General features: G+C 37.9%; 1 protein-coding gene across 1 annotated transcript in view; it reads left to right on the top strand.

Moving 5' to 3' along the window:
* rfc5 (replication factor C (activator 1) 5) overlaps positions 1–26,265 on the top strand; it is a 93,585-nt gene that overhangs the window by 47,875 nt on the left and 19,445 nt on the right. The window contains exons 5-9 of the mRNA XM_059988305.1: positions 7,094–7,167; positions 11,331–11,490; positions 17,939–18,020; positions 18,105–18,234; positions 21,424–21,501. Of these exons, the coding sequence (XP_059844288.1) occupies positions 7,094–7,167; positions 11,331–11,490; positions 17,939–18,020; positions 18,105–18,234; positions 21,424–21,501 (524 nt within the window). The remainder of the gene's footprint in view (positions 1–7,093; positions 7,168–11,330; positions 11,491–17,938; positions 18,021–18,104; positions 18,235–21,423; positions 21,502–26,265) is intronic.

Raw genomic sequence — 26,265 nt, 5'->3', positions numbered from 1 at the left:
TTGAAATTCTCATCGAACAGTTGATTGTAGTTCCTTGTTCCGATAATACCAAGCTAAGTAAAACAATTGTTTACTACCTTAAAAGGGAGATTGTGAAATTCTAATTCTTGTGCTTCCTTATTTATCGGAAGAAGTTCACTCTTATGTAGATTAAGTTTGTATCCGGATAGCTGACTAAATTTATTGAGAAGTGAAAACAACAAAGTAAGGAGGTTGTCGGGTTTGATATAAAAAGTAACAAATCATCGGAGTATAGAGAGACTTTGTGCTCAAAACCGCCCCTCCAGATCCCAGTCAGTTCAGTACAACTGCGAAACGCAATTGCCAATGGCTCGATAGCCCGATCAAATAACAGAGGGCTTAAAGGGCATCCCTGTCGGGTGCCGCGTTTAAGATGAAACGGTTGGGATTGCTGGGAATTAGTCAAAACTGATGCAATTGGATGGGAATATAGTATCTTAATCCACTTAATAAAATTATATCCAAAATCAAATTTTTCTAAAACCGCAAATAAATAGTGCCACTCCACCTGATCAAATGCCTTTTCAGCATCAAGAGAGATAACACATTCAGGGTCCCTGATGAAGATGAATATAGAGTATTAAAAAGATGTCTAATATTGAAAAAGGGAAGGTGATTTTTAATAATTAAGGGTAAAATAGTCTCCAGCCTATGGGCCAGAACTGTTGTTAAAATTTTAGCATCTACATTTAATAGAGAAATCGGCCTGTGTGAAGCACATTCTAATGGATCCTTGCCTTTTTTTGCAAGAATTGATACAAGCCTCATCAAATGATGCAGGCAATTTATTTTGTTTAAAAGAATCAGAAAAAAACTAGACTTAGTTGGGATAAGAGCAATGAGGAAAATAGTTTATAAAATTCTGTAGAGGACCCATCAGGACCAGGAGATTTACCAAGCTGCAAAGCAGAAATAGCAGAGGATATTTCCTCTAAGGAAAATGGCTCATTCAATTTATGTTTTAAGATCAGAAGAAAGTTTAGGAATATTTAAACTATCTAAAAATTGCATAACAGTAGTATTACCATTAAAGGATTTAGAGGTGTAAAATCGAGAGTAAAAATTCCTGAATGTATCATTAATTTCAGACTGGTCCACACTAATATTTCCATTACTCATTCGAATTTTAGTGATGTGTTGTTTTGCTTTATTCCGCCTAAGTTGGTTAACTAAGGATTTACCAGATTTATCCCCGTGAATATAGAACTTACTCCCACTGCCCAAAAGTTGGCGTTCAATCGGATAAGTAGAAATAAGATTACATTTAGTTTGAAGTTCCATTTTATATAACTCTAGATCAGGCATGGGCAAACTACGGCCCGCGGGCCATATGCGGCCCGTTAAGCTTTTTAATCTGGCCCGCAGAACTTGATGAAATTATATTAATAAACCTTGTTAACGTTTTTTCCCTGCAATTCTGGCGTTTTCCCAATAGATGACGCACTCTATATACATTTGTGGCGACCCATTTCCTGGCACATCCGAACCGGCTCACAATTAGCCAGCGTTCCAGCTAAGGGAGATAGCCTGCGGGGATTTGCGAGCACAGAGCTTTGGAGCCTCTGCGCCACGGGGGGGCAGGTTGAGGGAGGCTTAAAAGTGAGGCTGGGGATTTCGAATAAAGTTTTTTTCTTCGACTGCAGTTACCGACTCCGTGTCGTAATTTTAGTGCTGCATGTAGCACACCGCTACACATTGACCTTTGTTGAGGTGCAGCGTATTACTCCACATTTGCGCTTTACTCTTTGTTCGGCTCGACCTATTTGTGTGAACAGGCGTTCAGCGTCATGAATATCAACAAAGACAGCCACAGATCCAAGTTAACTGACCAACACCTTAGATCCATCCTGAGAATCGCCACAACAAAACTAAATCCAGACTTTGATGCGCTGGCTAAAAAGGGAGACCAACAACACTGTTCCCACTGAAATTAAAAATAAGTTTCTTCGTTGTGTTATGTAAAAAATGCATTTGAAAATATTTTTTTCAATAAGCCTTACATGTTACATGTCATTTCTGTTAAGTGATGGACATGAGTAGTGCGCAGGTGCACGTACGTTCTCAAAATAAAAAATGCGCTCCAGATCAAATAACGCGCTCCGCATACTGGCACGCTGTCACTGTTCTGTCTTTGTGCTGGTCATTGTTGAGTTTTGGCACAGAGGACAATTGAATAAGAAGGAGCAGGACAAGTAGACCTGCATCTCCTACCGTTTTTGAAATAAAGACAGGCAGGAGGAGAGTGATGATGATAATATCTTGAAGGATAACAGAATTTTCAGTGCTTTAAAATAATAACTGTTACTATTAAAAAAAGCTGTATTTTATTCATTTAATTTTCAGTGTTTTAAAAGCCATTTCAATAAATAGCTAAATACCATGGGACTTCAAAGACAGATATTTTGTTGTAATGCATTTGTTCATTTTCAATTGAAATTAAAGCACATGTTTTCTACATATCCCATGATATTTTATCTTCTCTTATGAGGTGTATTACCAAAACACTCCATCCATCTGCTCCTGGTCCGGCCCCCCTGTCAAATTTTAGAACCCTTTGTGGCCCACAAGTCAAAAAGTTTGCCCACCCCTGCTCTAGATCCTTGAATTGGTTTATAGCTTTAATCTGATTGATCAGTTCTAAACGTTCTTTGTGAATCTTTCTTTTCAAATTTGTTGTGTAGGAAATTATTTGACCTCTTTGATATGCTTTCATTGCATCCCAAACCACCTGCCTAGAGGTTTCAGGTAGTGCATTAGTACTTAAAAAGAAAGTTATCTGATCCTCCATAAATTTTACAAAGTCGTTAACCGACAACAAGGTCGGATTAAAATGCCAGTGTTTATTTACTTGAGGGAGGCCAGGGAGAACTATGGACAATGTAAGTGGGGCATGATCTGAAATTAATATACTCTTATAGTCACAAGAATGGACGGATGGGATCAATTGGTTAACAATCAAAAAATAGTCGATTCTAGTAAATGTATGGTGAACTTGTGAGAAAAAGGAATAATTTCTTTCATGTGGACGAGAGAAATGCCAAATATCAGATATTCCATAATTAGAAAGAAACGATTGAATAAATAAAGCAGATTTATTTAATTGTCTAGGGATAGAAGAAGATCTGTCCAAAACTGGATCCAGCCAACAGTTGAAGTCAGCACCCAATATAAGAGAGTATGAACTTAGTTCTGGCAATGAAGAAAAAAAAGGTCAAAAAACCCTGCATCATCCGAGTTAGGAGCGTAAAGGTTGGCTAAGATCGCCCGTGTATTATAAAGTTTCCCCAAAACAATAATAAAACGACCATTAGGATCAGATATCTTATTATGAAGCTCAAAAGAAACATTTTTGTTTATAAGAATTGAAACACTCCTCGCCTTGACTTGAAAAGTTGAATGAAAGTGTTGTTCTGCCCATTGTGCCATAAGACGAGAATTATCTGAGTGATGAATATGTGTTTCTTGTAAAAAAAAACTACCTCTGCTCTAAGCTGTTTAAGATGTGTGAACACTCTCCCCCTTTTAACCGGATGATTCAAACCCTTAACATTCTAGCTGACAGAGTTCAATGGACTAACCATTGAACATAAGAAAAAAAAGGATAGCAGGCATTAAACCATATCTGAAATTTATATGTAATTCTGGGGCAAAAGTATAGAAGAAAAAAAAACAGGATGAAATTACATCCTGTATAGTACAAATATGTCAAAATTCCATATCTTTTGTTAGCATTGAAGTTCCCACCCACACCCTCTAAACCTACAACAAGAAAGCTGCAAATATAAAGCAGCAAGCACTCTCCGAGAAAAACTAACTCCCTACTGGACTTCCAATTAGGTAACATCTTAATTATCTCCACTCCAACTGTTGATACAGTAATGGAAATAAACACCAAAAAGCTTTAAGAGTTACAAACAAAGATTTACCTTAACAAGAAAAAACAATACATTCAAAGTTTATAAATCTTAAAGTATAATAATGGTCTAAAAAAAACTTTACCCCCAACCTTCCCGCTAGAATTGATAAACCAAAAAAAAGATAATCTATAAACTCAGTTATACAGAAAAAAAACTTTAACATCAAAGTAAGTAATCCAACCGAATCATAAAAATAAGAAAAAATGCACAAATAGCATCTTGAAACACGGGAAAAAACCACCAAAGAAAAATCCATTCGAGAGGAATTTGATCCAAACCCGGAACTGAGTTTAAAGGTACAGCATCAACTGCTGCTTAAGGTTAAAATAATCTAACCAGAGAGGGGAAAAAAATCATCACCTTTAAAGAACTAATGTTATGTAAGATAGAAACTAAAATTGAGAAAATGGAAAAAAAACACTTCCAACAGGACAATGCAACATAATTAAGCTAATTAAACAGATGCACAACAGCTACATTTTAAATTTAAAAAAGAAAATATCAAGATTTGAAGAAATTGGAGACTGAAGTCTGAAAAGAAAAACAAAAAAAATTCAAAGACGTCGTCACTTCACGAATTGATATCAATTTTTTTACTGCGACGCTGACTCCATTTTGAAATAAAGTCTCCAAAGACCTTTAAGAGGTGTCTAATTACATAGTTTCACAATCAGCTCTATTTAAGGAAAATGAAAATGTCCATACTGAAAAATAGAAATAAAGATTAGAATATTAGAAAAAAAATAACCTTTATCTAAACAGAAATGAAAAAGGCTGAAAAGAAAAAAAAATCATATCATATCGTATCTGAGGAACTCGAAGTAGCAGATAGGCTAACAATGAAGGTCTGCAACCGAATCAAAACGTTTAAAATCGCCGTTCCTGAGCTCGGAGCCGGGCTGGATAGGCAAGAGACGGATGAAGTCCATGATCATAGAGAATTTTCATTACTCCTCTGTATTCAGCACGTTGATTCATAACTTGAGCTGCGTAGTCCTCTACTAAATGGATAGCATGACCTTTATATTTTACGTCGGTGAGCTTCTTTAATTAGTAAATCCTTGATTTGGTAACAATGGAGGGGAATTATCACTGGACGTGGTCTCTGGCCATCCGCTGAGCGAGATGTAAAGATACGGTGCGCTCGATCAATCTCTGGAGGACTGGAAAGTATTTCGCTTCCAAAAATCTCACATAGAAAGTTTGAGAAAAATTCGACAGGAGATCCCCCTTAAACGGTCTCAGGCAAGTCGAGAATTCAAAGATTTTGGCGTCTACTCCTGCTTTCAAGGTCCATAACTTTAAGAGTTAACTTGCTATTATGCTCCTTTAGGGTAGAGCAAACTCTTTCCAGGTCTTTACAACGATTGTCTAGTTTCTCTGTGACTTCTTCAACATGTGATAAACGTTGAGCGTGATTCTCCAGTGTAGAGTTGATTTTATCCAGTTTCAGTTCCAACGAACTAAATTGAGAAAACATGTCTTGTCGGGTTTGTTCTAACAGCGACACAATTTCACTCAAGGTTGCTCCCGATGGAGTGTCTTTTTTTGCCGATTTAGTAGGCTTAGATACACTCATTGTGCAGCCAGCAACTTCAATAGTGGGAGGAAGAGTAAGAAATAAATGCAGGTATATGAAATGGAGCAGAGCAATAGTTTTAGCAACTTAAGCTACCGCCATCTTAACCGGAAGTCTGAAACTGAAACCTTTTCAATTTCTTGTATTGCATTTTACCTGCTGGCATTATTAGGTTCTCATCAACTGTGTGACTTTTCCTTTCTTGGGTAACAAGTCCTGCTACTAAATAACCTGCTTCCTGAGTCTTTTTACTGACTGTGGCTTTATTAACAAAAGCTTTACTCTGAGATTCCAGTAGCCGTTTAAAATAGTCAGCACGTTTAAGTGACATGTGGCTGTGATTTGTAATTAGTGTCTTTTCAATTTTGCTGGAGCCATTGCTACATTTGTAAATTGTTTGCCACAGACTAGGCACAATGGAATAGGACAACTTGGATTTCCAGTCCATGTAAAACCCATTGATAACTAACTTTTTTTTGTGTCTGTTATTGCATAAGAATGGCATAATAAATAACTGAATAAGAAAACCTCAAAAATATGAAAACTTCACAATACCATCACTTTTAACCCACGCAATCCACCTTTTGCACGTTCACAACAAAAGCAAAGCGGCAGGCCAGCAATTGAATTATGGTGCGTAAAAATTCCTTCATTCGAATGAAAATTTCCCACCAATTTTCTACTATATCGGTGGAGTTTGTTCGCTTCCATATGTCTTTTGGCGGCACTTAAGGGAAGTTGGGGGTGTTAATTCAGGAGGGAGAAGCTGATGTTACAATCCAAGTTGGTCAAGTCCATTCAATGCTTGGAAAGTGCACTTCACACTCATTAGCATACCATCCTCCCCTTCGTGCAATGCAGCGCTCACCAACTATTGATGGTCTCCTCTGTCTCGCATCAAAAACTGAGAAAGGACTTAACCAAAAAAATAATGGTCCTACTGCACACTGCCATACTGAGCTGAGATTGCTAAAGGGTCTGCTCAGTCACTGCCCACCACTGCGAGGGCTAGCATTACATGTTGTGCAAAGTTCAATAAATGATGCTTATTTTTTAAAATTATAATCGCTTACGGAACCGTGGTTGAGAAACCCTGCTCTAGGCTGTGTCTGGCAGCTTTGTCCTCAGAATAACCATTGTAGTTAATGATGATACTAATACAGATATGGTCTATATTCTTTGCTTCTTCCATTTAGTATTCAATGTGGAAAAATCTCAGATCACTAACTGAGTTGCTAAGCAGCAGTTTGCTTGCCTATCGCCTAAAGCCATAATTTTTATCGGATCATGAATCATTGTTGAGAACTCTCATAACCACTTTCTCCTGGTTTCATAGCACTATGCCTTTTGTTTTGAACAGATTGTTTAAAACCGCCTTTGTACATTCATAATGCATACTCATTTCTTCAATGACTATAATAATTTGGGTTCAAATTGTAACTGTTGATCACTATTATTTTTTACTTTTAATAGTGCAAATAATTTAAAGCTCTTCATTAACTGACTATTGAGTATTATTTTCAAACTTTTTAGAAGAAAAAAGCAGGTAATTGCTTTGCTTAATTACTTCTTTCAGGAAAGGCTTTAAGCTTGTTATCCTAGATGAGGCAGATGCTATGACTCAGGATGCTCAGAATGCCCTCAGAAGAGGTAAGGTCTAGATTAATCTTTAATTAAAAAGAAACTTATTATTATCCAGTTGTATATTGTTCTCTTACCTTGCTTGTTGTAATGGCTGACATGCAAATTGTTGTTTTAATAAAGTAACCAAATGTGTGTTGGATTTTGTTTAATGGGGCTATCAGTTATTCAGTGCAGCCACTTATTTGGGGAACTGTATGTTCAACAAACAGTGATATTTGTCACTGATAATTGATGAGAAATAAGCAGTAAGACAATTCAGAATTGTTTTGCTCACTGTGGTTTCAAGCATGCAGGCTTGGAGATGGCTGGGAGTCAAAATGAAATGATTTCACTGCTTCAGCAGGTTAGGAATTACAAAGAATTTGAAGATATTGACAATCATCTTGAATGTTGCAATGAAAATGAAGATTTGGAGGATGCAATTGTCCAAAGTATTGTATGAAGGCTGTCCATTATCTGTATTAGATGTCTGCGCTGATTTTGTTCATTTGTCAAGCAAAAGAACATGTCAGTGTATTCTAGATGAATTCCTCTTTTGAAAACTTTTAGGAATTACTACACTGTTTTATAGTACTGTATAGTATTGAGAGTGTTCCAATCTGTTCTGTATTTCATTTAAATACATAATTTGTTAAATGGTAATTTGGCTTTTTATATTTTTGTAACTATTTACAGTTGCGAGAAAAGGTTTGAATCTTTTGCAACTACCTGATTTTCTGCATTAATTACTCATAAATTGTAGTCTGACTTTTTAGTCACAATAATAGACAAGCACGATCTGCCTGAACTAATGACACATGAACAATTGTACTTTTTAGAGCAGTTTGTCGTTGAACCTACTAGATCAGCTATACTGGATTAGGTGTTACATAATGAACCAGAGGTGATTAGGTAGCTTAAGATAAAAGAACCCTAAGGAGGCAATGATCACAATTTGTTTGAGTTCAACGTGGAATTTGATAAGGAGAAAGTAATGTCTAACATAGCAGTATTTCAGTGGAGTAAAGGAAATTACAGTGTTATGAGAGAGGAGCTGGCCGAAGTATGTTGGAAAGAGATGCAGGCAGGAATGACAGCAGAGCAGCAATGGTATGAGTTTCTGGGAAAAAATTAGGAAGGTGCAGGATAGATGTATTCCAAAAACAAATAAATACTCAAATGGCAAATTAATACAACCATGGCCAACAAGGAAAGTCAAAGCTAATGTAAAAACAAGAAAGGGGGCATACAACAAAGCAAAAATTAGTGGGAAGACAAAGGATTGGGAAGTTTTTAAAACCCTACAGGGAGCATTGAAAAGAATCATTGGGAGGAAGAGGTGAAATATGAAAGCAAGCTATCAAACAATATCAAAGTGGATAGTAAAAACCGTTTGCAATAATGTCAAAAAAAAGAGAGAGATGAGAGTGGATACAGAACTACTAAAAAATGAGGCCAGAGAAAATATTCTGGGGGCCAAGGAGATGGCAGTTGAACTAAATGAGTATTTTGCATTGGTCTTCAGTGTGGAAGACACTAGCAGTGTGCCAGGTGTTGAAGGATTTGAGGGAAGAGAAGTGATACTATTACAAGAGAGAAGGTGCTCAAAAGCTGAAAGACCTAAACGTATATAAGTCATCCAGACCAGATGAACTGCACCCTTGGGTTCTGAAAGCGATAGTGATAGAGATTGTGGAGGCATTGGAAATGATCTTTAAAAAAACAGTAGACTCTAGTATGGTGCTAGAGGACTGGAAGATTGCAAATGTCACTCCACTCTCTAAGAAAAGAAGGCAACAAAAAGGAAATCATTGACCTGTTAGCCTGACCTCAGTGGTTGGGAAAATGTTGAAGTCAATTGTTAAGGATGGGGTTATGGAGTACTTGGAGAGACAGGACAAGATAGGATAAAGTCAGCATGGTTTCCTTAAGGGAAAATCTTGCTTGACAAACCTGTTGAAATTGATTACAAGTAGGGTAAATAAAGGGGATGTTGTATATTTGGACTTTCAGAAAGCCATTGACAAGTGCCCTGCATGAGGCTGCATAACAAGTTAAAAACCCATAGTATTACAGAAAAGTTACTGGCATGGTTAGAGCATTGGCTAATTGACAGAAGGCAGCAACCGGGAATAAAAGGATCCTCGTCTGGCTGGTTGACAGTGACTTGTGGTGTTCTGCAGCGGTCAATGTTGGGACCACTTCACTTTATGCTGTATATCAATGATTTAGATGATAGAATAGATGGCAGATGATACGAAGATTGGTGGAGGGACAGGTAGTGTTGAGGAAATTGGTAGCTTGCAGGAGGATTTAGACAGATTAGGAGAATGGACAAGAGAGTGGCAAATGAAATACAATGTTGGAAAATGCATGGTCATACACTTTGGTAGTAGAAATAAATGTGCAGACTATTTTCTAAACGAGGAGAAAACCCAAAAATCTGAGATGCAAAGGGACTTGGGAGTCCTTGAGCAGAACAACCTAAAGGTTAGCTTGCAGGTGGAGTCGGTAGTGAGGAAGACAAATGCAGTGTTGGCATTCATTTCGAGAGGTCTAGAACTCAAGAGCAGGGATATGATGCTGAGGCTTTATAAGGCACTAGTGAGGCCTCACCTTGAGTATTCTGAACAGTTCTGGGCTCCTCATCTAAGATGTGCTGGCATTGTTCAGAGGAGATTCACAAGGATGATTGCAGGAATGAAAGGGTTATCATAAGAGAAACGTTTGATAGCTCTGGCTCTGCATTCACTGGAATTTAGAAGGATGGTAGGGGGGTGTGGGGAGATCTCATTGAAAACTCTTGAATGTTGAAAGGCCGAGACAGTGTATATGTGGAAAGGATGTTTTCCATGGTGGGAGAGTCTAGGACAAGAAGGCATGGCCTCGGGAAAGTGGGGCGTCAATTTAAAACAGTGTTGAAGAGAAATTTCTTTAGCCAGAGAGTGGTAAATTTGTGGAATTTATTACCACAGGCAGCTGTGAAGGCCTGGTTGTTGGGTGTATTTAAGGTAGAGTTTGATAGGTTCTTGATTGGACACAGCATCAAAGATTACGGGAGAAGGCCAGAGAATGGGGCTGAGGAGGGGAGAAAGGATCAACCATGATTGAATGGTGGAGCAGACTTGACAGGCCAAATGGCCTAATTTTACTCCTATGTCTTATGGTCTTGTGTCTAATTGGGGCAATTGCTTGACTAGGCCAATATGTACTGGTCCTGATGTCTCCCACTTAACTGGAATCCACTGTATTTATTTTATCAGATTTTTTTGTCAATATGTGTTCCTTATGTTGTCATACCCTTCCCCTGAATAATGCACTTCAATCTTTGGCTGAAGTTGCAGGGAAATAACCAGTATTCTGGTCACTACTCTTTGACTTGAAGCTTGATGACACAAAAAATTGAATTTGAAACACAGTAAAATGTGCAGACACTGGAAATCGAAGCAATGCACACACAAAATGCTGGAGAAACTCAGCAGGCGCATTAATGCAAAAGAATAAACAGAAGACATTTGGGGCCGAGACCCTTCATCAGGACTGATGACGGGACTTGGGCCTGAAACTTTGAATGTGTTGCTTGAGCTTATTTCATTAGTTTAAGTTTCCTACCTTGTTGGGAGCAGTTGATTATTTGCTGTGTTAACATTGTTGAAATTTTTATTCAAAGTGATGTTTCCATTTATGTATATTTCCATTTAACTGTGAAAATTAACTCTTCGAAAGAACTTTTGAGTGTAATGTCAATTTTATTAGAAATTACATATTTTTAGAAGATGCTGTGAATATAGGTAGTCCCTGGGTTACATAAGGGCTCAGTGTCTGAGATCTTTACGTAGGATTTCTTTAAGTCAGAAACGTCCTTGTTTTTATAGTAACTTGTAATATTCTACATATACTTCCTATAATCCATTCATTTTATTGAATGATCATGCTAGTGCGTACCATAATTAAACTAATGGCATATAAACTGTATCCAGTCATTAATGAATACCATGAAACATTATTACTATCCTGAAATTGTTTCAGAGAATTGATCTGGTTTTGATCAGCATACATTGGATCATTTGTGACTCAGGGAGCTCCTATACTTTGGCATCACAAGGGAATATTTTATCTTAAGCTTTTAAATCTATTAAAATGCTATCTATACATTCTTAAATCAAAATTATTAATTGCTTATTGTGCAGTGATTGAGAAATTTACAGAAAACACAAGGTTTTGCCTGATCTGTAACTACCTGTCAAAGATCATCCCTGCTCTACAGTCTCGATGTACGAGGTTCCGCTTTGGACCACTGACAGCAGAACAGATGATTCCAAGATTGGAATATGTCATCCAAGAAGAAAAGTGAGTCTCTGAGTTATTCTTAGTGTAAAACATGGAACTATAAGTCTGATTTTGTTTTTTTAATACAACTTTTTTTTACAGCCTATTAAATCTTTTAACTGGTAGAGACTTGCAAAAGACATTTTTAGCAGAGATAGTTGTATAATCTCTATTTTTTAGTGTGATCTCACACATTGCATTGTGCATTAACCTAGGCAGATTCTAATTTTGTACAAAACAGCATTTTACAAAATGCCAATTCGTGCAGCTTCTAGAAGCTGCAACTTTCCCACCCACCTCTGTGCTTTTAATAAAAATTTAACAAACATTCTAGAAACTTGAAATCTTTGAGATGTGGGATGTTATGGTCCCTGATGACTACATCAGCAGCAAGTGCATCCAACTACAGCTCCTGACTGACAAGATCAAGGTACTGGAACTGGAGCTGGATGTACTCGGGACCATTCAGGAGGCTGAGAACATCATAGATGAGACTTACACCACAGTGCAGGTTTCAGTTAGTAGATTTGTGACAACCAGGAGAAGCAAAGGGAGTAAGTAGTCATACCAGGGTTGCCCTGTGGCCATTCCCCTCAGCAAAAAGTATATCCCTTTGGATGCTGCTGGGGTGGAGGGAGGAGTGGGGAAATGACCTATCAGGGGACAGCAGCAGCAGTCAGGCCAGACGCACTGTCACCTGCTTTGAGGTTTAACAGGGAAGGGTAAAGTCAGGCATAGTGATAGTTGACTTGATAGGGGGACAGATAAGAAACTCTGTGACTGCGAAAAGACACCAGGATGTTGTGTTGTCTCCCAGGTGCTATGGTCCATGATATCTCAGAGTAGCTGCGGAGTGACAGCCAGTGGTTGTGGTGCACATTGGCACCAATGACATAAGTAGAAAGTGTAATGAGGTTCTGCACAGTGAGTATAGGGAGTTAGGGAAGAGGCTAAAGAGCAGGATCTTGAAGTTAGTGATCTGGATTACTCCCAGTGCCAAATGCTGGTCATGGCAGGAATAGAATGGTAGTATAGATCAATGAGCGGCTGAGGAAGCAGTGCGGGGGCAGGGTTTCAGATTTCTAGATCATTGGATTGCATCTGGGGAACGCGTGACGTATACAAAAAGGAGAGGTTGCAACTGAACCCAAAGGGAACCAACGTCCTTATGGGCAAGTTTGTTAGAACTGCAGGGGAGGGTTTAAACTAATTTGGTACGGAGATGGGAACTGGTGTGATATAGCTGAGTATTGGGCTGTTGGTATACAAGTCGATGCAGTGTGTAGTGAGATTGTGAGGAAGGACATGCAGGTGATGGGGTAAAATTGCAGTCATTGGAATGAGTTGAATAACATGGGGGCAAAATTGAAATGCGATGATGAATTCAGAACTTCAGATGTTACATTTGAATGCATGCAGTATATGGAATAAGGTAAATGATCTTGTAACGCAGTTAGAGGTTGGCAGGTATGACGTTATAGGCATCACTGAGTTCTGGATGAAGGAAAATCATATTTGGGAACTTAACATCCAAGGATACACATTGTATCAAAAGGTTGGCAGAGTGGTTGTGGTGGCTCTGTTGGTGTCAAATGAAAACAAATCCCTAGAAAAAGGAGACATAGGATTGGAAGAGGTAGAATCCTTGTGCGTTGAATTAAGAAACTGCAAGGGTAGAAAGATGCTGATGGAAGCTATATGCAAGCATCTGAACAGTAACCAGGATGTGGGATATAAATTACAATGGGAGACAGAAAAGTCATGTCATAAGGGTACTGTTACGATATTCATGGGTGTTTTCAATATGCAGGCAGGTTGTGAAAATCAGGTTGGTGCTGGATCCCAAGAGAGGGAATTTGTTGAATACCTATGAGATGACTTGTGGTTGAGCCCACTAGGAGAAAGGCAGTTCTGGATTGGGTGTAGTCTAGCAAACCAGATTTGATTAGGGTGCTTTAGGTAAAAGAACCCTTGGGTGGCAGTGATCATAATATGACAGAATTCACCCTGCAGTTTGAGAGGTCAAAGATAAAGTCAGGTGTATCAGTATTGCAGTGGAGTAAGAGGAATTACAGAGGCGTGAGAGAGGAGGGGGCCAAAATTAGTTGGTAGGTGACACTATTAACAATAATGGCAGAACACCAGCAGCTGGAGTTTCTAGGGGCAAGTTGGAAAGCACAGGATAACTACATCCTGAAGATAAAGAAATATTCTGAAGGGAGGATGAGGCAACTGTGACTGACAAGGGAAGTCAATACACAACATAAAGGGAAAAGAGAGGACATACAATACAGCTAAAGTTAGTAGTTGGAGGATGGGAAGCTTATAAAAACCAATAGAAGGCAACTGAAAGAGCCGTAAGGACAGAAAAGATGAAATACAAAGATAAGCAAGCCAGTAATATAAAAGAGGATACCAAAAGTTTTTTCAGATATATAAAGAATAAAAGAGAGGGGAGAGTGGTTATCGGACTACTGAAAAATGATTCTGGAGAGGTAGTAATGGAAGACAAAGAAATGATAGACAAACTTAATGAAACACCTTGGTTTCCTTGGCTGCGTAAGTCTAGGGAAGACACTCTGAAGTCCCACCAAACTTGTCGACGGCTTATTCCACCCCAAACCCCGATTTGTGTGGATGCTGTGTAATTTGCTACCCAGTTACATATTAGTGCCACAAAATAACAAACAGCACACTGCATACGATTAAAGTGATTGTATTTATAAATCTTAACTAAATGGTTAGTAAAGAATAACAAAAAGAAAAAGGCCTATTCTAATTAAACAGTCAAATGTGCACAAGTTGGAACTATTCTTGAATTTCTCTGTCACTCACACGCTGGGCCGTCGGTCAACATGAAAGTACACATCACCTTCCGAATGTCTCTCACAATCCATCTCGAAGAAACGGGTCTCCCACTGGATTGTATGCTATGACCATTTCTCCCCAGCATAGTCTCTCTCCATCTCGCACTGAACACAAGCCCAAGACCAACCTTAGTGTCCCTCACCAGAGAAACCTCTCCTTAATTCGACCATCCTAATAGGGTGGCACATATTTCTCCTCATCTCTTATCTTTAGCAATAACTCAAAGAAGCTGAAAGCAGAACAGACTGCTTTTACAGAACTGCTAAATGAAATACATACAGCGTAACAGTAAACATTTGAACCAGGACATTACATTAATAAGTATTTTGCATTAGTCTTCACTGTGGAAAATCCAACAGTTTGCCAGAAATTCGAAAGTGTTAGAGGGCAGAAGTAAGTATTACTGATCAGAAGGTGCTTGGAAAACTAAAAGGTCTGATGGTAGATAAGTCACCTAGAACAGAGGGAATGCACCCCAGGGTTCTGAAAGAGGCTGTTGAAAAGATTCTGAAGATATTAGCAATGATCTTTCTAGAATCACTAGATTCCGGAATGGTTCTAGAGGACTGGAAAATTGCAAATGTCAGTGTACTATTTAAGAAGGGAGGTAGGCAAAGGAAGGGAAATTGTAAGCCAATTAGCCTGTCTTCAGTGGCTGGCAAGATAAATGCCCATTTTTAAGGATGAGGTTTCAGGGTACTTGGAGGCACTTGATCAAGAAGGTCAAAAGCTGCATGGTTTCCTTAAGGAGAAATCTTGCCTGACATATCTGTTAGAATTCTTTGAGGAAATAACAGACAAGATAGATGAAGGAGAGTCAGTAGAAGTTGTTCACTTGGATTTTCAGAAGGCCAAGGTGTTGCACATCAAGCTGCTTAACAAGGAAAGAGCCCATGTTATTATAGGAAAGGTACTAACATGAATAGAAGATTGGCTATCAGGCAGGAGGCAAAAAGTAATGAAGTATGTGGTCATGCAGTTTAGAAAGAATTAAGGCATATACTATTTTCTAAAAGGGGAGAAAATGTTCAAAAAACAGGTGCAAAAGGACTTGGGAGACCTTGTGCAATATTAGCATTCATTTCAAGACAATTAGAATATAAGAGGAAGGATCTAATGCTGAGGCTTTATTAGATGTTGGTCAGAATGCAGCTAGAGTATTGTGAGTAGTTTTGAGCAAAGGTATGTTGGTGTTGGAGAGAGAAGGTTCATGAGAATGATTGCTGGAATGAAAGGGTTAATATATGAGGACCATTTGATGGCTCTGGGCCTGTACTCACTGGAATTTAGAAGAATGATGGGGAGTCTTATTGAAACCTATTGAATATTGAAAGGCCTAGATAGAGTAGATGTGGAGAAGATGTTTCTTACAGTGCTGGAATCTAGAACCAAAGGCAACAACCTCAGAATTGAAAGATGTCCTTTTAAAACAGAGATAAGATTTTTTTTTGGCTGAAGGTAGTGAATCTGTGGAATCCATTGCCATGGATGGCCTCGTAAACAAAGTCATTGAGTATATTTAAAGCAGAGGTTGATAGATTCTCGATTAGTCAAGGTGTCAAAGGTTACAGGCAAAAGACAGGCGAATGAAGTTGAGAGGAATAATAAATCAGTCATGATGGAGTGGCAGAGCAGACTTGTTGGGCCGAATTTGCCTAATTCTGTTCCTTTGTCTCATTGTCTAAAATCAGGAAATACTGGGAGTACTTGACTGTATCTACAAAAAGAGCAACAGTATTGACTTTTAAGATGCAAAGTCCTCCTTCAAAAGTAGTTCTGACCAAGGGTCTCAGGCCTAAAACATTGACTTTCATTTGCTGTTTTGTCTGCCAATTGTTTCCAGCATATTCTGTTTATCTTTTCTCTGCTAATCCCTGCTCCTGTCCTTCAGCAAATTTTGCACTAAAGTGTAACTTCTCTGTAATATCATGTACTTCTATTTCGTAAGTAGGCCCACAGAGATGTTCTTCATAAAATGCCTTTTTGAATGACCACTTACGTTGGCAGTATTTGGATAAATTTTCTTTTATCAATTCATGCTGGGTGCTTAGTATTGACCACTGAGTGATTCTTGAGGTGATCTTGTGAGTGAGCTTTTCCCCCACTGAGGTTAGATTTACTTGTCTGTTCAGCATTTGTTAAATGGATGGCTGATGTGTGGTTAAATTCCAATATGTACTCCACATCACCACATATCTTTAGGTTATCAAAATTCTATTCCATTTTGGATTTAAGTTGAGATGACAATAATTGCCATTTTTCTATTAACTTCCGTGCTCAGAAGAGTTCCTTAATCTTGCTTCTGAAAGATCTTACTCTAGAGATATTGTTTCCCCCCCCCAACCCCCCCTTAGGCTGGCAAAACTGGCAAAAATTCTTATTAGTTTTCCCATAATACATTATTAAATTTCTTAATCAATATGCCTCTTGAGCTTTTAAAACCCAAGTACATGTCATTTCTCTTATAATTTAACCTTTCTGTGACAAGTTTCATTCTGGTATAAATCTACACTGCACTTTGTTTAAGTTTCTTTCTGAAAGGGATAGTGCCAAGCCAAAATTTCATAATATTACTGGTGTTGTTTTATAAGGCTTTGTACTTTTGATAACTGGCTACAAGGGGATAGAAAAGGCCAGCGTTTCCATTACCTTTTGAATTAATGTATCTTAATTTTATTAAGGTCCCTAAGTTTTAGTAATCTAGAGCATAGATCTCTTGGTACATTTGAATCTTCACTGCTCCAGCTAGATTCATCATTTACAGAATACTCTGTTCTGAATTCTGTAGAGCCAGAGTGGGTAATCTCACATTTCAGATGCATGTGCCATTGTTTTGACTGTTCACACAAACTGCTTATAATGTGAAACTTCCATCTGCTGTAATTGTAATATCTAGCTTAGTGTTGGCAGTAAACATGGATATTCAGCTCTCTCTCCAATCATCAAAATCCTTTTTATTAAGAGCAATAGTTGCTGCCTAGTGAAAGATTCCACAGGTCACACCTTCTGGTTTAGGCACTTGTCCATTATCACCACTGTTTTCTGTAGTTCAACGGATATACTAACCAGCTTGAATCTAAATTTCCAATATTATTAGCTGTCTTGTGTTTCTGCCTTTCATTTGCTACAATGAATTCCAATTATAAAGGCATTCAACAAGTAGACACAACTAGATAAATTTGGTTCTTCACCCTTTATTAATCAAAAATGACCTGCACTTGTTCTAAATTACATTTTTGCAGTAAACTACAATGTATTATATTTCAGATATATGCTTATCACATCGAATTTCATTCTGGCATCAGTTCCGATGAAAACTCATCTTTTAAAAACGTCAATTCTGTGTTGTTTTCCTTCACGGACCTTCTGAGCAGTTCCAACATTTTTCTTTTGTGTTTCAGGCTTAAAGCATTTATAACATTTCCGCTGAGCAAATTTTGTCTTGTCTTTTTAACTTCAGACAGGCCAAGTCCAGGATGTCACATGAATATTAATCAGCAATATCTTGCAAGGATCTACAAGAATAAAACAGCTCCTACAAATTTTTGATCTACAGTAACTGATAAATTAAGGAAAATAAGTTGTATATATGTCATTACAGAGTCGACATAACTCCAGATGGAATGAAAGCTATTTTGACTCTTTCCAATGGTGACATGCGACGATCTTTGAATATTTTACAAGTGAGTTATTTTTATATTGTACAGGATTACAATTGTTGGTTATTATCGCACTGAAACTAATGCAGTTGTATTATCAATTATTAGAGCACAAACATGGCATATGACAAAGTGACGGAGGATACAGTGTACACCTGCACAGGTCATCCACTAAAATCAGATATCGCAAACATCCTTGATTGGATGCTCAACAAAGACTTCACCTCTGCATATAAGAGTATCCTTTTAATTGAAGCCAGAAGACATTACATACTGTTAACAGAGCATTTCAATTGTTTTAAAATAACAAACAGAATTGCAAGGAAATAAATAGTTCCTTCAACCCAACCAGTTGCTAATAGAACAAAATGGAAGTGCTGAATAGACCAGGCAGCCTTTGCTGTTGAACAAGAGGAAGACTTAACATTTGAAGTCAATGTCTTTTCATTACAAAGCAACACGCAAAATGCCAGAGGAATTCAAGTCAGGAACCATCTATGGAAATGATTAAACAGTTGATGTTTCAGGCTGAGGCTCTTCTTCAGGACTAGGGACTTTTCATTACAATGTCTTTTCAGAAAGTGTAAGAGAATTAACTTGATTTTAAGCAAGTGCAGAAGTGAGAAATGAAAGTGAGAAGGAAAACTTGCAAAGTGTGCTATAGACAATGAAGATTGAACAAGAAAATAAATGGAGCAAGGCAGAAGTGTGTAATAATGGGACAAGGTATAGATGTGAGTTGCAGATCCTACTATACAAAAAATTGCAAGCACTCATTATCTGAAATTGTCGAATGCTAAAACAAGCTTGTGAATTGCTCAATCAGCAGCATAGTCTAAATGGTCAAACTTGGGTAGAGTGGAGGGGAGATGGAGAATTAAAAGTAAAGTAATTGGCTCACATACATTTGGGTGACCAAATATAGAGGAAACCATATCATAACCTGTGTTTACAGGATACTAAGTTCAAAGGAGTTAAAAAGTAATGGTGGTTTACCTGTATGAAGTGCTTGGAATATTGCTTTTTGGATGTTACAACTCCTGGTCAGTGACTATAAGGTGGACAGGTGGTTTGCAGAGGAGATGATCTCTGGAGAATGGAAAGGGAGGAAAAGGATAATGTTTAGCTGCAGTGTTATATTGAAAATGGTGGAAATAGTAAGGAAAATCCTTTGGAATATGGAAGTGAGATAAGGGGAACTTACCACTTTTTAGTTTGTGTCTATAAGCTTCTGAATCATGAGAAACTGACAATCAATGTGTCTTGTACCAATTTAAGCAACTGTCAAATCATCACTAAAGTTCTTCTCAGATAGAAGCAGCCTGCAGTCTTAAGACCATAAGATGTAGGAGCAGAGTTAGGCCATTTGGCCGTTCGAGTGCTGTGCCATTCTATCATGGATGATTTATTATGCCTCAACCCCTTTCTTCTGCCTTCTCCCTGTAACATTTGAAGCCCTGATTTATCAAGAACCTATCAACCACCTTAAATGCACCCAGTGACTTGACCTGCACAGCCATCTGTGGAAGTGAATTGCACCGATTCATCACTTTCTGGCTAAAGAAATTTTTCCTCATCTCTGTTCTAAATGGATGTCCCTCAATTCTGAGGCTGTGCCCTCTCATCCTAGACTTCCCCCATTTCCGATTCACCACATTCACTCTGTCTAGGCCTTTCAATATTTGATAGGTTTCAATGACATCCCCCCTCCCATACTTCTGAACTCCAGCGAGTACAGGCCAAGAGCCATCAAATGCTCCTCCTTTCTTTTCTGAGATGAGGGGCCCAAAACTGTTTACAATACTCCAAGTGCAGCCTGACCAATTCCTTACAAAGCCTCAGCATTACATCCTGACTTTTGTATTCTACTCCTCTTGAATGCTAACATTGTATTTGCCTTGCTTACGAGTGACACAATCTGAAAGTTCATCATTAATTTTCTCCTCATTTAGAAAATAGTCCACAGCTTTATTCCTTCTGCCAAAATGCATGACCATACAATTCCCTACACTATATTCCATCTATCACTTCTTTTCCCATTCCCCCAATCTAAGTACTTTTGCAGATACCGTTTTCTCAATACTACCCGCCCCTCTTCCTATCTTCAAATCGTCCATAAACTTAGCAACAAAGACATCAATTCCTTCATACAAATCATCTTAAGCAACCTCGTGCAGCACCTTGTCAAAGTCCTTCTGAAGATCCAATAAACGACATCCACCGACTCTCCTTTGTCTATCCTGCCTGTATTTCCCTCAAAGAATTTCAGCACATTTGTCAGGCAAGATAGTGCCTTTCAAAAACCATGCTGACTCTATCCTGTTTTATCTTGTGCCTCTCAAGCCTCATCCTTAATAATAGACTCCAACATCTTTCCAACCACTGAAGTTAGGCTAACTGACCTATAATTTATTTTCTTCAGCCTCCCTCCCATCTTAATGAGTGGAGTGACATTTGCAATTTTTTAATCCTCAGGCGCCATTCCAGAATCTGCTGATTCTTAAAAGATAATGCCTCCATATCCTCTTCAGCTACCTCTTTTAGAACCCTGGGCTACAGTCCATCTGGTCCAGGTGACTTACCTGACCTTCAGACTTTACTGCTTCCCAAGCACCTTCTCCTTAGTAATAGCAATTACACTCATTTCTGCCCCCTGACACCCTCGCATTTCTGGTCTTCTGTTAGTGACAGAACAGTAACGGAAGGATTCAACTATTAGCTGCTCCAAAAATCCACATTTCATAGGCATTCTACAAATTCCCTCTTGGGATCCAACACCAACCTGATTTTGAAAATCTACCTGCATTTTGAAATTCCCCAAATTTATTGCAACCTTGCCCTTCTTGCATGCCTTATCCAGTCTTGTCCAGTGTTATATTTGTATTTTCTCTAACCCAGTAGAATTTCAATTATTTTGATTTCTGTCCTTCCTATTGAAAAGTGCAAAACTCAATACACTGCACCAGCTGTGGCCTTTCTGAAGATTTGTATTGCCATACTATTATGTCATCTTTTTAATTTATTGCATATCATTGTCTTTTTAATGACTATTGAAAATAACTGGCAGACAGATAGAATTTCTGCCCAGTTAATATACTTTGAAACCTGTACAGATGCAGTCAAGTGCAAATTAAAAAGGGAAATATTTTTTTAAAAATTAGTTACAGTCGGTGATTTCAGCTTTTAGCATGCTTATATTCCCATATAAATAGTTAGTCTTTCAAATTCAAGGCATGAACATGTTCCCCAGTGCACTGTATAAGCTACTCCTGTACAATGTACTTCACATAATATGCAAGGATACAAACATCATTAGCAAGTTTCATCACCTGTAATGGCCAAGTTTGCCAGGCTGCTTGATTTTTTTAATTAGTGGGTGAATCAGTGGGACATTTATTTTATTTAAATGCCTTGACTTTTTCTTCAGATATCATGGAATTAAAGACGTTAAAAGGTTTAGCCCTGCATGATATTCTGACTGAGGTTCATACTTTTGTACATAGAGGTAAGAAGATTGAATCTCATGATCAAACTATTAGCTTTGTTGCGTGTTTATAATTGTATAACTTTAAATAAAAATTATATTATAAATATTGAACGTATATGCTTACCAAGGATCTGTTCACAATTTTTGAATACCTCATAGACTCATCTTTCTGGCAAGTTGTTATTAAACTAGATTGGTACTATTCCCAGTGTCATTCTCTGTACTACCTTAGTAAAGAACAAGAATGAGGAAAATACGACAGTTTTATAATGTCCCTTCCATTTTATTTTACATTCAGAGAAATCCAATACAGGTTTCCTCCGCTATCCGAAGGTAGAGCATTCCTATGAAACGGTTTGTAAGCTGGAATGTTGTAAAGTGAATAAGCAATTACCATTTATTAATATGGGAAAAATTTGAGAGCGTTCCCAGACCCAAAAAATAACCTACCAAAATCATGCCAAATAACACATAAAACCCAAAATAACAGTAACATATAGTAAAAGCAGGAATGATATGATAAATACACAGCCTATCTAAAGTAGAAATACTTTACTGCAATCATTGCAGCACTGTCTAGTGTAGCAAAAATCTCACTACATGACACTACTAGTGTGGCGGAAGCACTCTCCAGTAACCTTTAAGCTATGAAGCTGCCAAATCATACCAAATATCACATTAAAATACACAGCCTATATAAAGTAGAAATAATGTATGTACAGTATAGTCTCACTTACCGGAATCAGGAAGACTGAGCACACTGATGTTGGTGTGTTAGGCTGAGTCGTCAAGACGTTTGGGTTCTCAGTAATTTTTTCCAATAAATTGCAGTTTCATCATAGTAAAACACTTGCTTATATGAATAACCACCTTCTGTAATTATTTTCTTTAGTTCTGCTGGGAACTTTTCGGCACCTTCATTATCAGCTGAAGCACTCTCTCCAGTTAATGTTAAACTATGAAGCTGCTGAAAAGTTCCCAGCGGACTAAAAGAGACCACTTTGCTTCGAGCAGAACCAATAGTAACATCAAACATGAGCAAATAACATTGGCAGCTTTCAAGATTCTTTCGCTCTGCATGTAAATAGTGCAAATGGTGGACACAGGCAAGTTCAATGCGCAGACAATGTCCTTAATTCGTTGACCACGATTGAAACACTTAATTACGTCCAGTTTTAAGCTAAGCGTAACACCCTTACGAGCTCTCTTAGGCTTTTCCGATACTTTAGAACACATCTTGTTAACGGATGGACAAAATAAATTGAGATAAAGTACAGATGCTCACAGACATATGTTTAAGCTATGGCGGCTTGATGCTGAATGCAGTTCTGGGGGAGGAGCTTGGCTGCTTGGGCTGCTCACTGCCTTTTTTCATAAAAGCGAACACAGGTAACTAATGTAGGTCTTTCGTAAAAGCGAGGTGTTGTAAAGCCAATATTTGGTAAATGGGGGCCACCAGCTGCAACAAAAATCAACTAACTTTCATCAGTTTGCAGGAAGGTAAGTGAAATTAATAAGATGTAGTAAGTTAGTTTCTCAGAAAGACTAATTACTTCAAAATTGCATTTCATGGTGCTACCTAGTTGTATGGTACAAATACAGTTGGCTCAGTTGGTAGCATTCAAGTCAGATTGCCAGAATTGTCTTTTCATTTTAGTATCTACGAAGTGCACCATGTACACCTTTTGCATAATATATTAGAGTCTCATCCAGCCTTTCAGCTGGGCAGTTTTTTAAAATTGCTGTGACAATTCAAGCATTGCAGGGAACTTTCTTAGTTCACCCTTGTAATACATTCAGGATATGGCTATTGGTGGCATTAATTGTCTATCTATTTCGTTTCAATGGCTTCTTCTGGTTGGAATAGTCTTGCGAAATAAGGGTGGCAAGGATAGCAGTGACATATGTTATTTTTGAGGATTTAATAATTTATTATTTTCATCAGTTTCCACATTTTTAATAAATTTGAATTCAAATTCTCAATGTTTATGATAGGTTTTCAGTTTGGTGTGCTAATAACCAAAGATCTAAATGAAACTGCTAAACTACTGTACTTATTCTAATCAATACTTTTGTCTTGATCAACATGAGATTAATTGCCATTTTTATTATAAATTTCAGTGAGCCTTTATAACAGTAGTGTCTGCATCAAGTAATCTGATTTTTTTTTGGCACAGCATGAATAGATATATTCATAAAATTCATAAAAGATAAAATGCTTTATAAAGTACATGATCTGTAGAGATAAAAGTGCTTGTAGATTGTTAACCCTCTTCAATGGTATAGTTGTTGATTACTACATAGTTATGATTTCTTTCATATGGAAATACAGCTTAAACTATTTGCTATTTTAAGATGCTTGGTTTCCAGATTTTAAAATACAAATTGTAGAAGATAACAAGTTGGTTTTGCTGATGGCTTACAATACTAAAATTTATGAGTTTCTTCCCATGTGGACATTTACTTCTGAGTAGGATTATCCTTAAATCTAGATTTGGGTTTTCAGTGATCTATCTTTTTCAGATTTTGTCAATTGTTATAACTTTCAGTCAAAATTTAGTTTCCTACACTTGGCCTAATTTCTGTTAAAGGCTGAACAATGGAAAGTATTTTAACCGGCTGCATCACTGTCTGGTACGGGGGTACTACTGCACAGGACCAAAAGAAGCTACAGAAAGTTGTAAAAATTGGTCAGCTCCATCTTGGGTACTAGCCCCCATCATATCCAAGATATCTTCAAGGAGTGGTGCCTCAGAAAGGCAACGTACATTATTAAGGAACCCCATCACCCAGGGCATGCCCTCTTCTCATTGTTACCATCAAGAAGGAGGTGCAGAAGCCTGAAGACATTCAGCAATTCAAGAACAGCTTTTTTGCCTCTGCCGTATGATTCCTAAATGGACATTGAACCCATGAATACTACCTCACTTTTTTTTAATATACATATGCTACTATTTTTGCACAATTTTAATCTATTTAATATACATAAATACTTTTACTTTTTTGCCTATATTATCATGCATTGCATTGAACTGCTGCTAAGTTAACAACTTTCACAACACTTGGTGATAATAAACCTGATTCTGATTCTGACTTTCTTTGGTTTTAGTTATTTATAAGCACACTGTATTTTTTATCTAGTGAGTATATTTATTATACACTAATGAAATTAATTCAAAACTTGAAAAGACTTTATTTCTAATCCTACACCTGAGCTGTTGGTCTGAATTATAGAAAATATACTGTAGCTACCTAAGGCGGCAAGGTGGGGATACATCCCTACCAAAGGAGGTGTAAAGTGCTTCTTCCCTCTGCTAGCCTGCAGGTAACCCTTGGGCAAGGTGTAGCAGCTGCCCCTCTCCCCCCCCCCCGGGGTTAGGGTCAAGTGAAGCCATGGGAGCAGGTGGTGGATTGTCGTGTGATCAAGCTGGCACTAATCTTAAGTGCTGGTTATGTGACCACTGGTGCAAGGCAGACCATCTCTAAAGAGTATTGATAATGGCTGGGGTCACCTGTCTTGTAAAGACACTGCAGAAAAGAAGACAATGGTAAACCCCTTGTAGAAAAATTTGCTAAGAACAATCATGGTCATGGGACTATGATCACCTACCTCCTATGACATGGCACAAAATGATGATGATGACAGCTGGAGTTACCAAGAAATCATCCAGATGATTCAATTCCACAGGAACAATGAAATATGCTAGACAATATTGCCTGCGTATCATAACTAATTTTATGATCTAGTATACTGTGTTTGCACCATGGAGCTTTTAATTGATAGAGAAATAAGCGGATCAGTGATATTTTGTAAATCAGTAAACATTTTGAAAGGTAATATTGGGTGTGAATATTAGAATAAAAGTCTAAACTATCAATCGTGTTTAGTAAAAGTTGAGGACAACAATTGTACAGGATTTATTTAAATATATGTACAAATCTTGTTCCTTTTAAAATCATTTTTATTGTGCATTGATAAATTCCATTCCTTAATCAGTGGCTAAGAGATCAAGATTTCTTTTTCCTTGGGTTGAGTCACGGATGGGACCAGGGCTAGGTGGAGAATTGGGAGAAACAGATTTGTTTCAGTGAGAAATAGAAAATTGTTTTGTGCCCTGTCCCTCAAATACCTGTGCCAGCAGCACAATAAGGGTGCTTTTGTATATTCTGTGTTGCTTTTGATCCCACCCGCCAATTTGATTTTATGGTGCAGGAGGTCTCTTTGTGCAAGATTTATCTAGCTCTTAAATAAAACGTCTATTGTCTGCTTGTTTAAAGTGGTAGAGGTGGGGAATTGCTAGGAGCATATTTTTGCAATACATCTGCCCAGATGAGGAACAGCTCTGTCATTTGGGTACTAGGAATGTTTTTCCAGATACATCTAGTGACCAGAGAGGTCCTATGCCACATAATCAAAGCAGAGTATGTGCTCAGTTGAAGGCTACAGTGGAATGCTTGATGGATCCCTGGCCTCTCAGTTGCCTCAATTCCTCCACCCCTTCCTCAACTTCTGTGCCTTTGGGCACACTACTACAATTGTCATTTCCCATAGTCACACGTGCCCTATATTCCATTAATAAAATCAGCCCATTGACCATTTGGCTTGCACTTTAAAATTGCTAACATAGAGCAACATGAAACAAACTGAGAAGCTGCTCAAATTGTGGTTAAGCCCAGTACAGCTTGAGAGCAGGCATCAGCCACTTTCAAATCTGGGTTCAAATTTAGTAAAGAAAAATTTTATATTTCTAGGTGATGTGCCTTTTGTCTACAAATACCCCC

Source organism: Hypanus sabinus, chromosome 13, assembly GCF_030144855.1.
Source record: "Hypanus sabinus isolate sHypSab1 chromosome 13, sHypSab1.hap1, whole genome shotgun sequence".
In the NCBI taxonomy this organism is placed as follows: Eukaryota; Metazoa; Chordata; class Chondrichthyes; order Myliobatiformes; family Dasyatidae; genus Hypanus; species Hypanus sabinus.
The sequence above is the reverse complement of the archived record's forward strand: the minus strand, read 5'-3'. Positions and strand labels throughout refer to the sequence as shown.